Genomic DNA, 17,059 nt, shown 5'->3' on the forward strand with positions numbered 1-17,059 from the left:
ATCATATGCACGATCTCCCACATTGGTGAACATTCAGTGGGTGACAAGGCACGGCACACGCATAGCTCGAGTAACATTCTTCAGCTCATCTAAAGTAAGCACAAGTGAAGAAAAGAAATGAAAGTAAAATAAAATAAAAATCACGACGTTTCGGAGGCAACAGAAGTCTCCGTCATCAGGTGGGACCGTCACAGCCAGATTTGCTGAACGCTTAGAGCGGCGGTATCTCATTTGCTGCAAATCTGGCTGTGACGGTCCCACCTGATGACGGAGACTTGTGTTGCATTCGAAACGTCGTGATTTTTATTTTATTTTTTATTTTATTTTACTTTCATTAATTTTTATGTTTTACCTACGTGACTTTACCGAAAAAACCTAAGAATATGAATCCTTGCAGTCACGAAAGCTTCAAATCTAGAATGAAGAAAAGAATACGATCCCTACGAGTTCCAATTCCATTGCGTGATATAAAACAATTATGAAACCTAAAAGAGTTTACACTTACTGGAAGTGTTATTTTGATATTTATTTTAAAAATAAAGTAAATTTCCAAAACTTAACGATCAAACACACGGGAAAGTGCTGCCCATTTCTCTCTCGGATGACTCTTCTGCAAAACCCTGTTATGCAACATGGCATTGCTGTCCTACATATACCAGGGGGTGGGGGAAACCTACGGCCCGCAGGCTGACTTTGTTCATTCAGCCTGTGGGTCACATGACCCACTGTGGGGCCACAGGAAACCTAACTATTTGAAACGGCCTGCAAAACAATCTTTATCTGTTACGATTTAAAGCTTTCGTGGCTGCAGGGATTCATCTTCTTGTTCTTTCGGTAAAGTCACGTAGAAGGGAAATAATAAAATAATAAAACATAATAAAATCAAATTCTCACGACGTTTCGGCCACAACGCAAGCAGCCATCCTCAGGTGAAGAACAGGGCTGGAAAGACCGCGTCGGACGCCGTCTTTCCTGTTCTTCACCTGAGGACGGCTGCTTGCGTTGTGGCCGAAACGTCGTGAGAATTTTATTTTATTATGTTTTATTTTTTTATTATTTCCCTTCTACCAAAAAGATTAATCTTTATCTGTCACTACACTCATCTTAGCTGCATTAATAGGCGCACTAGAGGGGACTTTTCATCACGTTCAGTCACTCCTGTCACTGCATAGGCTTCTTACAGTGACGGAAATGGGTGTTAATGTGGTTGCCTGCCAAAGGCATTTTAAAGTCCTATTCGGCCCTCGGTAAGGGAAAGGTTCATTGAAAGACTGCAATCTGTTTGATGATGATAGGCACTCTGAATCCCAGCAAACAAGCAGGCACTGTTCTAAGAAGTACTTTCTCATTAGCATACAAAAGAATAAACCAATATCAGGTGCTTGGTCACTTGCTGTCGTCTTTTTGGAAATGCTTGGAGACAGAACACGGGCATAATCAGGACCAAAAAAAAGACCCTCCAATAGATGCATCTCGCTGATGTTCAGCTGCCTCTACAAAGGAATATCAAGGTACAGGTAACAATGTACTCATTCCAGCTACTGAGCAGTGAACACTGTTGCCAACAGTCAAAAAAGTCAAAAGTGATTTCCTGATCGAATGAGAATCGCAGCGGTGCTCATCTCCGGTTTACAGCGCCGAGCCAGGTGGGATTTCCAAATTTGTATGGTGGAGGTGAGTCTATCCATAGGACATCCCCGGTTGACTTCCCCACAGAATGAAACCTATCTTATTGACACCGGACGGATGATGGGCTGAGTATTATTATTATTATGCGTTGCAAGTTGTTCGCTCTACCGCTGAACCACCTGGCCACAGTTCACCCTTTCCCATTCCGAGACTGCAAGTTACAGGGTGGGTCCCGTTCACCACCGAATCTTGGAACACGCAAGCGGTTCAGTGATAATTTTATTTAGAGAGGTAGAGAGTCGTTGTTTTTAAAGACATTGTACTCACCATGGAGAACCATAGCGACATGACCGCACTCTATGATAGCTAACGCCAAACTGTGCCACACGCCATCCCGCATGACCTTGTGGAAGCCTTGGTACCGATAAAATTATTTTAGTTTTTCTTCCGGTTCTGTTCCAATGATGTACATGTACGCGTACATCATCGGAACGGAAATTGGAGAACTGATGTATACAACAGAACGGGAAAGGGTCAATACTGACCTTCCAACATCAACTCACTGCATTAGAACTGTGACCTACCATGCAAGGGGCGTTTTGTTAGAGCATGGCAATTCATTGGAAATGCTATTCGAGCCTCTGCAGGTTCTCAACTGAAAATCTCTTGACTAGCTAGTAAAGTAGATACACTGGCTCTAACACTGCCACGATTACTGCAAGTACAGGAAATCAAAATTGAAGTCTCCCCCCCACCACGATAAGATGTTTCGACTCAAAAATATTTGTTGAGGCACAATTGAATCGTGCATTGTTGTCCTGTGTACAGTGTAAGAACTGTGGTATATCAAAGCAATTGAAATCTTGTACACTCTTAACAATCTTATCACTGCTGTATTTGTTTGTCAAGACTAAATATTAAAACGCTGCTTCCATGTGACGTTCTTCGACTTGATACAAACAAGAAGCCAGAAACTAAGTTAATTACTCACTTTAAACCTGCTTTCCCTAGTCAGCCAATGACATTCTCAGATGCGTTCAACTCCCGCTCCAGGTGACACATCACCTACAAAAACACATACAAGGAAAAAGCTCCTGAAGGGGCATCTATACAGCCCCATTATAAAACGATGTGGGAACCGGCAGTGTACGCTGCTCCTTTAAGAAACATTATTTGATTGCCCATTTGACTACCACTTCATTGCACTGCCAAAATAAAGCGGTTCCAGGAAAAAAAACTATTATGGCTAAATATATGTCCTCAAACACAAAACCAGCTAAAATAATTGTTTTCAATTTGAATACAATTTTATTGGATATTTCTATCACTTATTTCTAACATGGGAAGGAAAAAAATGGTGCATTAAACTACCTATCTAGGGAAAACAAGATGTAACTTAAACCGAGATTAATAAGTCTAACATGTAAATTTTACTCCGAACTCATTTAACTCCTAACAGCATAAAAAAACCTCCCAAGACTGCGTCCACAAACACCATTTTCCAGTAAACGCCGATTTTTTTACGTGCCAAAATACCCAATATTTAATGCACGGTGAGATGACCGAAACATATTCCAAACATAGACCTGTCCCTCCCTACAATCCCAAGATAGCTCCATTGCACTTTTGAAATAACCCTTTAGATTAAATGCCTCTTCCATCACAAATCATGCTTGGAAAGTCACACAACCATCGGCAAGCAGTACAGGCTGACGAGACCCTCCAGCTGCTAAATCTGTTTTTGTATCTTCCACAAACAAACTATAAAATAGTTATGGACGAAAATACATTTCAAAATACCAGTAATGTAAAGCCACCAAGCTAACTTTGATACAACTATAATAGCGAGTAAGATATTGGCATTCGAAATATTTTGCTAGAGAAGGATACTGAATCTAAAATGGGCCCAAAGGGTGACCAACGTAGAAATAAGAAAAATATTGCACATAGAAGACGACATGATGGAGGCAGAGATGAGCATGAAACAATCGTTATTTGGAAATATATATGTAGGATGGACAACAGAAATATCACAAGTGTGTTGTTTGGAAAAATTTAAGGAAATTGATAAAGACCTAAAAAAATAATGGTTTGACAACATAAGAGGTTGGTGCCAAAAAGATGTGCACTACTTGAGCACATTGGACCAAGACAGAGGCAAGTATAAACTAATGACAATATGTAAAGTAGAAACCTAAGGGCTATCTGACTATGGATCGCGATGATGATGATGATAAAAGCTAGTGGTGTCGCTTGTAAAAGTTAGTGCCACCAAACCAGAGCAAGACATCACGGGACAATACATTTACTTGTTACACACAGCACTACCTCAAAAGATATGCAAACACCACTTTTCATACGTTGAAATCTCTATAGACAAACACCTCGGCTCTCGAAAACACTGCCCCATTTAGCTAGCATAATTCAGTCAGTGGCCAAGGATGAAATATTCAAGGTTCTGGTGCATACATTTAACTGCAGCTGAAAATGCGCACTCTAAAAATGACAGAGCGTCACGAACATTATGACATCTCTGATAACAATGGGAAGTGCAGTAAGCAAAGGAGATCAATGCTATTTGTTCCTCTACAGCACAAGAGACATACCTAAAACACCCAGAGTCAAAAGTCAATGGTAGGGAAATACTGAAAGGGAGATGTGGAATGATAAACACATCAATACAGATGTCATTAATACAGTAATAACAATATATCAAGTGCAAATTGACAGCTGTAGACAAATGTAATGTTGTACAGTTAATATTGTGCAATTAGCAATACATAATGCATGAGGATAAACCCATTCTATCTCCAAATTAAGCCTTCCGATTTTTCTTCTATGCATGCAGAAGTTTTATTTTCATATAAATACAGATCAGAATTGGACAGAGTCCATGCATGTGTATATACCCACACAAGCTTCTCTCAGTTATCGCATTAGTTCCTGGATCAATTAGACCTGTTCTATAAGAGGATAACAGATCAATATACTTTTAATTAACAAGGTAAGCACCCACTATTCTTGCATATGGTACATATGGAATAATGTGTTCAGGAGCGCAATTCCAATGTTGAGGTCTGCTAGCCACAATCAGGATTCAGGAAAGAGTTTGTGTTGTTTTGCTATTCCTCGGTTGAAGCAGCGCATATAATATGGTATATAGTTTGGGTTGCTAGGTCTTAATCCAACTGTGGCTTGTCTTTTATTTTCCATTTATGAAGGAAATGTCCGAATCGGCCTGTTGGCATTCTGATTCGGTTGATGGTGCACCAGTGGCTTTGAGGAGAAACGTCAAAGCCACGAGATGCGATGTTGAGATGTGTGCGTCTCAAATGAGGTGTTTGTTCCGGATGTCCGTATTGTTCCACTCTTTGTTCGCCAGCGTTCGCACCCCACAAAAATTGTCTCCAAGGGAGAGCCTGCATTATTGGATAGATGGGTGCAATTTGGCATGGAGAGCTGTGGATAATATGCAAACTTGGGTTCGGGCAATGGCAACGATGCACTGATAAATGTAAGTGGTGGCGGGTTTTTAAACATGGATAGAAGACACCAAGCTCCTGCAATTCCCTGCAGAATTTACCAGACTGGCTGTGGGATTCAAAACCAGCAGCGCTGCGCAAATTGGATAACCCCCGCTGGCAAAGGCTGCTAACCACAGGGGCATTTGGGTACCCCAGCAACCCATCCACACCCCCCTCACACACCCTGCAAATGTCTACACCTTCACCACAATTGGAAAACAACCTTCTACACACCGAGGCACCAAGTGGGAGAGGAGAAACTGATCGTTTTGAATATGCTCAAGTTACTAGATGAGCATGCCTATATATAGCACTCCAGATAAAGGTTATGGGATCAGTAATTACCATACAATGTTGACACTTGGGTGAGTACAATTGATTTTTGGGGGTACGATGCAACATTGGCCACCTTGAAGTCGTGACTAGTCTCCATAAACGCGGTACAATAACCGATGTGGCATGCATGAACGCTTCATGCGAAATTAAAAACAAAAAGTAACCTCAAATAAAACCCTATTATGGATTGTGAATGCGCTCTAATGCTCCCAGCAGTCAGTTCCTTAAGACTCCTCTGAGGGCAAAAATCATTCCTGCTTTTATCAGAAACCCAAAGCAGGTGGCAGAAGTGGTAATATTCCAAACGTCAATGCATATTCTACTTTCCAGCTGGTATGATTGTCGACTGTCCTCCACGCACACACTAAAACAAATGGGACACATTTCCATAAGGTTAATTATTTCTTTACGGACCCATTTGACCAGGTTTGCCTGACTCAAGTGTTGTAAACAGAGCACTGGCAAAGTATTACCGTTATAAAGTGATGTTAAATGGCACCTGATGTATCACAGACTCAGCTTCACCATAAGAATAATTGTAAATACCCTTTAAAAACATTGGCATCTCAAGGTGGCACGGTCCAGTGTGCAAAGAAAATTAAGAATGCTCCTGAAACCCAAACAACAAACGCAGTAGTAATTGTTGAAACATTACGCAACTGATAAATTGCTGCAACAACTTGTTATCAGATTTTGTCTCCGTCCAGGAAAATTTAATAGTTTTAGAATTTCCTCACAAAGTGTAAGAAAACAAATAACTTAGCACACAAACAGAGAAATGTCAGCAGCACACACCGCCGGACAAGTTTACTTACTGCCTCCGAGTTGTCAATAAAGGAATCCGTTTCATCGTAACCATAGCCAATGTCGACCAGATCCTGAACTCGATCTCTCCGAAGCTTTTGCTTTGAAGTAGACTGTAATCAATACCACACACGGCACAGGAATACATGGGAAGAAAGTTAAAGTGGCAATCATTTTTTTCCAAAAGCAGCCTGAACAATACATTTCCCGCATAACTACACTTAAGAACGAGATTTTGCTAACCAATGTGGTGCGGTCTCCAACAACTTTGTTCCGTGGATATGCGGATATAAGTCATCATATTTCACTTCTGCCTTAATTTGAGTATTTATTCATTTGAAATTTTATTAATATTTAGCAATGATAATTTGAACGTATGCAATGATACACCCTGAACCGCTTTCATAAACTCAAGATTGGAAGTCGTGATTCAAGAATCGATTTTTTTTTGCATCTCATTTTAAAGATATTACAAAAAGTACCGAGGAGTATTTCCATTATCTGTCTTGTTCATTTTGTAAGCTTCAAGTAAACCTGCTGCATAAGTGTAAAGAGATATCGTCATCTCACATGGCCCTGTGATGTAACAATCCACTTAACACCTGCACACGATCCAGTTTCATCGCTGGGGACTTATCCGTAAACTGTATTCGATGTCATATGGTTAATGCCACAGTTAAGTCATTCAGTTTCGTCAGTGCTATCTATACATAGGCTCTGTGTGGTTGTGATACAGGAGCCCATTTAAATCATTGTTTCTGTGCCAGGCTTAAAAATATATATCAGTAGGTCAAAATATAAAAAGCGGATAAACTTATACAGCAGTGAGTGAAATAGATTCATAAACATTTATAAAATTTGCACTAAAATGTTCCAATATTCACGTGGCTTGAGGTGCAAAGCTGTCAGAAGATACACAGGCAGAATCTTGATACTGAACGTACGTATTTCTCTTCAAACTTTTTGGCCAGGGCTTCAACTTCCTTCCGTTCTCTCTCCTCTTCGTTAAAAGGGTCGTCGTTATTTTTCTTTGGTGTTTTACCCTGATGAACAAAAACAACAAAACGTGGTTAATTTACAATGAACTGATCATTGCCAATATATTGTAAAAATGATCCGAGGATGACAACAAGCATTTATTACGTTACATTTTATTTCATAAAAGTTTTATATAAGTTTTGTGGTGCAGGAGGGGGGGGCAACGGTGATGGAGTGGTTAGAGCATTGCGATAAGAAATTGGTGAGCCAAGTTCGATTCAAGGCAATGGCTAACATCAGAAGCAAGTACTATCTGAACTATCCATTGGCTCCGCATGACCAACCTGCACTACCGACCAACTTGGCGAAGTATGGTCAAACAAACCCCATGACATGGGGAGGTCTTCATCCAGCAGTGGAGTGACAATTGACTGTAAATTATTGTTCTTGGGTTGTACGACACATTTTTGAAATTGCATTGCAATAATGAAACCCCTTTTCATTAATATTAATTTACAGAATAATGTACCCTATACATTTTAATTCATCTAGTTGCATTCCAATGTTGCTCTCAGCATCATGTCATGAGACAAATATTCCATTTGGAAATCTCACCAAGAGCGATTCAATTAATTTCCATTGTGCAGGGCTGTGATTCTAACAATTCTTTGTTGACTCGTTTTAGTCTTATTTTAACCATTTCAAAGTTTCCTGTGTCATTTGTACACTACTAGGATATTAATTGTACGCATTAACCATAAATCATCCAATTCTTAAACGCACAATTCAATGTGTATATCATAGCTCAAAAATCACTTTTAGTCCATAAAACTGTGCATAGTTTACATACTTAACAACACTTGCATGATTTACGTCATCTAGTCTTTAAAACAATATATGCATACCCATTAAAAGACTACAAAAGTTTTGGATTGACAGGTAATGAAAAATACTCAGCCAAACCGCAATGAACGCTGGTAAGTTGACAGACCATACGAACATGGCAACACGCAGCAACTTTCCTTTTGCGTTTCATGTTTCAAGCAACAAACACTCAAAAACGTGCCAGGGCACATCCATATAAATTCTGCGCTCTTAGCAAACGGCAAAGTAAATATCTTCACACGACGTTATTGCACCTCCGATTAGCAGTCGGCTACGTATGGTGCGAAAGAAGTTCAACATAGCTTCATATAAACCAATGTGTGACAATGCATCAATTTCACGGCAAAAACTAAAACACACGAGTCTGATTGCAACAGAAGACCTGGAGAGAACGAATAGGGATAATGCAATTTTGGAATTGAATTTCAGACATTACCATTTACAACAACACGTTGGCTCGCCTTTGGAAGACAGCTGTGTACACTTAAGGTTGACAAGGGTACTCAATGTCCACCCTTCCAGTGAATTACGTGACACATGGCCAGATCATAATGCCAGCTATGTAAAAAAGCCTCCCCCCACCCCAGGTGTGTTTATCCCTTTTAAAATAAACATGGCCTCTCAAATGTTTAGAAAAGTCATGGAATATGCACACATCAAATTGTCAGCAACCTGCAAATCCTTCCAAAGCCTCCTTTGCAAAATAGACACTGGCCCCTTAACATTACACCAAGCATTGGCCAAGCAACTCATTGCAACAAAACCTCCTTTAAAACTCATAAGACTAATTGAAGCATTGCTGGTTTACTCTATTCTTAACTCAACACCAGCAGAGATCTGTGCAGAAGAATCCATTGTTGTACTGCACTTACATGCTCTAACGTCTATTTGCCCCTGGCTTCAGCAACCCACACGAAGCCGCATGGCCACGGAGGCCGTCATCCAGCAGTGGATTGACAGAGTGATATAACATGTACCAGATCTGAACGGGCTGTCACAAGGTCATAAAGGTCATGTAAATACTGTACGAAAACGTGCTGAGCAATAAGCGATTCAGTGAAAACGCAAACAGTTACGGTACAATATAAGTTGCATATATGCACACTCGCGGGGGGGGGGGGGCGCAAGGCCAGGTATGATTATATCTGAAGCAGTGCGCTTGCAACAAGACGTTGCCATTCGCCTTCCCTCCAACCAGTGCAATGCAACGATGAATTGTGCTCATTTAAGGTGTACCTGCATACGCCACAACCTCGTGCAATGTCAAAACAACTCGATTAGGAACTAGAATTTGCTTCCAAAGGTACCAACCCCTCTACCAACAAGGGGAGCCGGTAACTTGCACACGTGCAACATTACCCCTCTAAGTCACAGACCCTGCGCCATCAAGCCACACGTTTGTCTCCCTCCCTCCCGACTCTTGGCTCAAGCCAAGAGCCATAGCCGGGGGGACATCCATGACAAGATGTCGGCAGCAAGGGGACTGCTCTGGGGTTTGGCACCGGTTCCCCTCCCAAAGGGCCTCCCCTCCACCACGCTCCTCCCTCGGCGGGGACAGGCACAGAGCCTACCCCACCTTACATCACGTTACGTTCCGCCGGGTACGAAAACTAGAAGACCACACACACACACCTTCCCTCGCAGAAACCCCTTCGCCAAAGCCCCTCGGCCATCCCCCCGCATCATTGTCAATGGGTAAGTGACATTGGTGCTGCAGCACGACGGTGCATGCGGTTTGGGTGGCTTTGGAAAGCGGCGAACGTACGAGTGATGTGGTCGGGTGGGGTAGATGAGTGATGCGTGTGGGTGGGTGGATGAGTGGGTGGGCGAGGGTGTGTGGAGGGGGGTGCACAGGTCCACAATGCAGTAGCACCACCCACTAACTGCACATCATCACGGCTGGGCGGGCTATCGTAATATAATGCAAGAGGTGCATAATGGCTTAACCGCCTGCAAGCCACCCTGGGCACGACGTAAAGCAATGTATCGCAATCCCATTGTTACCACACAGCAGTGCAACCTTGACGTTGCTTTGAACGCGAACGAGTAAATATGCAACGCTTTTTTGAGAAATGATCGCTCCTATCCGATTGCGCGACACGTTCAGTTCACTTTAAGTGGACACCGCCCCCCCCGCCGCCACACACATTTCGACGCTCTTCCGCAAGTCCTACACGGTGAATTAGTCGCGTGCTGCCATTCCACACCCTGACATTTGGCACGTAAGCCAGGTCTCCCATCGCAATGGCACGAAAGCCAGGTCTCCCATCGTTGCGGCACGTAAGCACACTAAAGGAGCCCCCCCCCCCCACACAAGGCAGCCGGCACCACCGATATGTGCATGTTAAAACTCTCTTGTAGGCAAACACCACACACACGGCAAGCAAGTAGCAGCGGCTGCCGTCATCATCATCACGAATGCAGGCCCGCAATGCTCGTTGTCTTTTGAAACACGCAAGGTAGCCCAATGCAATGCCACTTTTGTGCGTGACCTTAAAGAACAAGGGGGGCACACACCATCCCAGGATCCTCCATTACGAGGCACTCACTCCCAACTGTGTTCCCGTCGTTCCCAGACGGCAGCTAATTACGCTGCCAAGCCATTGTCAACAACAGCAGCGAAACATTACAGTGCGATTCCATGTACAGTGTACGGGGCAGCGGGATTTAATTGGTAATCGAACTCGGGGAGAACCTGCGGCGCCGCGAATTGGGCTCCGCTTCCAACAGCACCCAGATACCTCCATCGTTACCATCATGGTCACCATCCCCTAACCCCCAACAGGGCACAGGGCATGGTGGGATAGGCTGACACGGAGGCAAATATACAAATGGAAGACCAGAAAAAACGTACGGACGGAGCAGAGTAGTAGCAGCGAGACAGGCCATCCGTACAGGTACACAGGTCAGGTGTTGGGATGTGGGGACACTTGCAGGAACAGCTGGACAAGCATACGGAAAATGTCAGGCAGAGAGAGGGCCCGAGAGCGGCAAAGGGTCAGAAAAAAACCGGAGGGACATATGGACAAGTTGACAGCCAGAATGGTAGTCAAGAGGGACAGACATATGACAGTGGAACAGATATATTGAGCGATCGGGCAGAGGGTTAAACATAAGTGACAACAGGATAGAGGACCAGACATGCTGTACTGTCAGCCAGACAACCTCCAAGAGACAACTCTCCATGCACCACCACGGCCCATTGTCTAGGCCCCTAATGTTTCCCCTCGCAAGACATGACCACCCTTCATGTACAAACCATCACGCATGTCGTCTCCTCTCCATTCTTTACACCACGACCCACATCTCCTGTCCCCTCGCGTCTCTCTTGGGTGGACTACCACGACCATGACCCACACCGTTTCCTCTATACCCCCCCACCCCACCATGTCTCCTCTACCTGCTCCATGCAACACCACGTCGTCTACTCTAACCTCCATTCACCACAACCATGTGGTCTCCTCTTCCCTTTTAACCTCCATTCACCACAACCATGTCGTCTCCTCTTTCCTTTTCGTTACTCCTCCATGCACCACGACCACAACGTGATGTATCATCTCCCCAATAAACTACCACCACCACAATCCATGTCCCCGGCACCACCACCACCCATCTCCCCGGCACCACCACCACCCATGTCACCACCACCACCTCGCCATGTCCCCGGCACCACCACCACCACCACAACCCATGTCCCCGGCACCACCACCCATGTCACCACCACCACCTCGCCATGTCCCCGGCACCACCACCACAACCCATGTCACCACCACCACCACCACCTCGCCATGTCCTCACCGCGGCGGCTCTCAGCAGCAGCTCGGGGTAATAGAACTCGGGGCACGCCTCGTCCGTCGACTCGCCCAGCGTGAGCACGAAGCGCTGAGCCGTCGTCGCCTTGGCCGCCGCCGCCTTGCCCGCCTTGGCACCCGCGTCCCCCTCGGCCTTCTTGTCCGCCACGAAGGGGCCCGAGACCGTGGACAGTGTGGCCCTACGCGGCTCGGCCATTGGACGCAGCCGCCGGGCGGGGGGGGGTCCCCAAGGGCGGTGAGGAAGAAGATGAAGGCGAGGATGAGGGAAGAGGGACGAGGGCGATGATGAATGTGAAGCTGCGGCTGATGTCGAGGGAATCTAACGCGAGACAATGCCGAGGGTGAGGACGAGACCGGCGTTTCACGGCAGTGCAGGAGCCGGATTGCGTTGACACCTACGGCTGGTTTGTGCGGCCGGATCGCACACGAGGCTGATGCTGATTGATAGGCGGGGGGGGGGGTAATGGAGGCGGAGATGAGTGTGAGGACGCCGACGACGATGATGATGGTGTTGATGATGGTACGGAGATGCTACGGGACGACGTGACCGATGGAGTGCAGGAGAGGCCGACTACAAGGACGCCGAGGCCCCACTACTGTGGAGGAGTCGAGGCCGGTGCTGCTGCTGCTGCGGTTACTCGGGGCGGCTGCTGCTGCGGCTGCTGTCGGCAGCGGCGCTGATGGTGGTGATGGTGGTTGTGATGGTACAGGCGGCGGTGGTTGTCGTTTGTTCTTTGGCTCGGCTTGCGGTGCGGCGTGTTCCCGCTGGGTGTTGGCGAGCCGTGACCTTGTTGTTGTTGTCTAATAGTTGTTGTTGATGGAGTGAGAGTCTCTCTCTCGGTCGCCGCCGCCGCCCGCTAAGCGCTCTCCGCCATTTTGAATCGGGGTTCGCGCGCCCGTGCGCTCTGCCCCGCGCGGTGCATTGTGGAGACGGGGGGGGGGCGGAGGGTGAGGGGAGGGGGGAGGGATTGTGAGGGGTGAGGGGAGGGGGGAAGCAAGGGGGGTGAGGGGAGGGGGGAAGTAAGGGGGGGTGAGGGGAGGGGGAAAGGGGGGGATGAGAGGAGGGGGGAATAGGGGCGGACAGTGGTGAGGGGAGGATTAAGGGGAGGGGTGATGAGGGGGAAGATTGTGAGGGGAGGGGGGAATAGTGGTGAGGGGAGGGGGTGAGGGGGGATAGTAGTGAGGGGAGGGGGTGAGGGGGTTAGTGGTGAGGGGAGGGGGTGAGGGGGGGGTAGTGGTGAGGGGAGGGGGTGAAGGGGGATAGTGGTGAGGGGAGGGGGTGAGGGGGGATAGTAGTGAGGGGAGGAGGTGAGGGGGGATAGTGGTGAGGGGAGGGGGTGAGGGGGTTAGTGGTGAGGGGAGGGGGTGAGGGGGGATAGTGGTGAGGGGAGGGGGTGAGGGGGGATAGTAGTGAGGGGAGGGGTGAGAGGGTAATGGGCGTAATTATTGGTGAGAGAAGGAGAATGAGGGGATGAAGGGGGGGGGGCGTGAGCTTTAGGGGGGCGATGGTGAGTAGAAAGGAGGGCGGGGGGAGGGAGGAATGCGGAGATAAGGGGGGGGGGGTAGTGGTGAGGGGGTGAGGGGAGGGGTGAGGGGAGGGGGGAAAGGTGCGGGAGGACGGGAGGGCGGGGAGGGGTCAGGGGGGGGGGAAGTGTCGAGGAGTGACACGAGGAGGAGGGAGGAGGACATCTTACAACGGCGGGGCTGAGCGTGGCGATGTGGACACGGGGAGAAAGCTCGGGGTGTCAGGAGGATGGACGAGCGAGTTCCGATGGGGATGGTGGATAAAGGATTTTGCAAGGAGGGAGCCCGATGATGATGATGGGGAGGGGCAGCAGAGAAGGGCCTGGTGGGAATCAGCAATGGAGAAGCGTGGCCGTCTACGATTCACGTAATGGCTGCAATTATCATTACGTTCATCACCCCACCCCACCCCAATGGTCAAAGCAGAGTCGTCCAACATCATAATACAATCAAGAGCCGACGTTCAAAGTCAAGTGACCCCCTCCCCCCCCGTGATGCACGAATCACAAACGCCGCTTCATCGGTCCTGAACCACCATCCGCGAATGCAATAATAACATCGACTTGGACAGAGTGAAATGTATAAACAACAGCAGCGGTATACCCAGTGTTCAACTTTATCGTTGACTCTGCCACGTTCCGACGACCGTGCAACGATTTGCGGCAATCCCCACGGTCCAAGTCGCCTCCTGCCACGAGGTGGCGCTCGCCAAACGCACGTGGAGACGTGACCCACTGACATCGATATCACGCGTAAAGTTGCCTTTCGAGAACAATATTCATGGTAAATGTGTGGGGTTTTTTTTGGTAGGGGGGGGGGGAGTTAGATTGCTTAAATATAAATGTGTATTCTTTGGGTCTGTCGGTAAAGTCACGCAGATAGGTTCAAATTATTTTGTATTAATTAATAAAACATAATTGTAACCTATTTTTTATTAATAAAAAAATAATTTGAACCTATCTACGCAACTTTTGATTGTTTTTATTAACTAATAAAACATAATTTGAACCTATTATTGTTTCTTAATTAATACAAAATAATGTGAACCTATCTGCGTCACTTTTGATTATTTTTTTTATTAATTAATAAAACACAATTTGAACATATCTACGTGACTTTACCGAAAGACCCAAATAATATTAATTCCTGCAGTCACGAAAGCTTTAAGTCAAGAAATATAAATGTGTGTCGTGACCAACCATCGCTCCACACGGCCAGTAATGTTTGTCACTTAGACATAAACCTTTAAAACAGTCTGCATCAGCAGCAGGCCATGTTTTCCCACCAGATGACGGACGCTTGTGTTGCGCCCGAAACGTCGTGATTTAATTTAGTTTTCATTTATTTTATTACATTTTTTACCTACGTGACATCACCAAAAAAAACAAAGAGTATGAATCCTTGCAGTCACGAAAGCTTCAAATCTAGAATTTCAGTCCACCAGTGCGTTGGGACAGTAAATCCACAACATTTACAAATTGAGTACGACGTTTCGCTGGTAATTACAGCCAGAATCAGGCGATTTGCCAAATTTACTCTCCAACACACGTTTTTTTGTTTACCTGATATACCTTACTGGCTGCGTCGGGTGGTAGGAGGGTTACGACACATTTATACTTACGTGATCTAACCCAAATAACCTTTATTATGAAGACATTGATATGTCTCTGTTCATTGATCATCTTTCTGTATACAATACAATTTATCATCTTTTCTGCATCATTGACCATGTGCTGTGAAGGGCCCGAAACGTCACCTATTCATGTTTAGATTTTACTTTTAAGGTGCCAGTGTTACTGACGAACGTGTTAAGTTTATTGGTTGTTGCTATGAAGGACAAATTGCACAAAACGTTGACTTATATTCCTTTTTATGGATTGGGGCCGTTAACATTTACAAATGTTTATTTTTTTTAATGTATATAAACCCAGCAGTTTTTTTTATTACTAAGAGCTCAGATTTTGGAAGCACACGAGTTAGTTGCTATTGCTAAATATAAAGACTGCAAAGAAACACGCGATGGCATTTATGGACTTCCACTCCCAATGTATACTATGCATAGGAGACAACTCTTGTACGAATACAACTATGCATGGCCTGGTCTTGTCTGTCACAAAAATACTCGAGGCTCCCCAAATTACTTTGCCGGGAAATGGTGGCATTGCATGTGGCCTATCATCATGTTGTTTACATCGTTTATTGTGAAAATTCGGTCACAGTTCCTATGACCACTGTTTCATTGCTTTTATGGCTTTATTTTGGTGATTTTCGAAAAGTTTTTTGGTTTGGCCATGTTTGTTTGTTGTAGTACAGAGTTAGACTGATGGCCTTAATCTAAGTTGTCTTGTGGTTGTTGTTGTTTGACTTACATCCCACTGGGATATTTGCACAGGGTTGGTGTACGGTGATTTTTCTGCAATATTTTGCTGTCTTTTCTTGGATTTTCTGTTTGCACATAGTCACTTTAAGATGTTTTCTTGTTCATGTTTTTGTTTTTTGTTTGTTGCGGTTGCACCCGATTCAAGAGCCGAATGGCTTACAGGGCTATACCAATAAATTAACTTTGAACTTTGATCTAAGACTGTTAAGGTGAGGATTGGTGAATCACAAAAAATGTGAACTTCCTTTCCATGGGCGTCGAGTTGCCATACCCCGGCTTTCCAGAAAGCGGTACGGCAAATGTGCACTTCCATCGGTCACGTCTGTGTGAGATTGAGTGTTGCTCCCTCGTACACGTGTTTGTCCAGGTGCTCCAGCTTCAACGTGTAAATAAGTCATCAATTTGCTGAAAACATCTTAACATATTAGAGAACCACAAAACATGGGGTAATTGTCCGTGGCGTTTCACCACTTGGACGTCGTCTTCCCGCTTGTCTGTAGTTCGTCATGCCCGAGTCATTTTCTCTTCGGGTGAGCAAATAATGTGCAGCGTGTTATAAGTTCAAATCATTCGTAAACTCGCATTCAGGAAATGGCGACACGGGGACATGGAGATACAAGGGCTTGGGGCAGAATGCCACATGGGGTCTCTTTAGTCATTAGCGACAAAAAACAGGAACATTGTACGGCCCTCTTTTATGTAATTTGAAGTATCCTTTCCGATATCTGCGTGGAGCAGTGCAACCCTTCGTGTTGTAGAACGGAAGCAGAGATCCCTTTAAGTGGCCGCAACACAGAAGAGGGCAGTACTTCTCACTGACTCTATATGAGGGTGAGATTTGTCTTAACAGTCAAACCGATATATAATTCATACAGCTGGAATTTTTGCCTTATTAAGCGCAGAACCAAATTTAACGGAATGTGTTTTTGTGCAATCACTGGTGAACGGGCTGCGAACATCAAATCACTCCACTTTTGAGAACCTAGTTTAATCACAGCTCGACTGCTGCCTGGATCGAACCCAGGATTCTCAGCACACTGACTACAAAGTAATAATTTATTTTCTGGAGATATAGGTACAGCAATTAGGGGTAATGTCGTTACATAAGATAAAATATAATTTGCAGCCCTGCAATTACTTGCTCATGCCACTGCTGGCAAGAAGGGCCGCTTTTAGCCTACTCTTCC

The 17,059-nt window shown here is 45.5% G+C and overlaps 1 protein-coding gene across 8 annotated transcripts in view; it reads right to left on the minus strand.

The window, feature by feature from the left end:
• Positions 1-12,878, minus strand: part of UBN1 (ubinuclein 1) — a 39,102-nt gene extending 26,224 nt beyond the window's left edge. For all 8 annotated transcript variants that reach the window (XM_078604967.1, XM_078604968.1, XM_078604972.1 and 5 more), the window contains exons 1-3: positions 11,955-12,878; positions 7,238-7,336; positions 6,305-6,406 (exon numbers count right to left, since the gene is read on the minus strand). In XM_078604967.1, coding sequence (XP_078461093.1) covers positions 6,305-6,406; positions 7,238-7,336; positions 11,955-12,164 — 411 coding nt within the window. In that variant the 5' untranslated portion in view covers positions 12,165-12,878. The remainder of the gene's footprint in view (positions 1-6,304; positions 6,407-7,237; positions 7,337-11,954) is intronic.
• Positions 12,879-17,059: the final 4,181 nt, after the last annotated feature.

This window comes from Lampetra planeri, chromosome 23 (genome assembly GCF_965212315.1).
Source record: "Lampetra planeri chromosome 23, kcLamPlan1.2.h2, whole genome shotgun sequence".
Classification (NCBI taxonomy): Eukaryota; Metazoa; Chordata; class Hyperoartia; order Petromyzontiformes; family Petromyzontidae; genus Lampetra; species Lampetra planeri.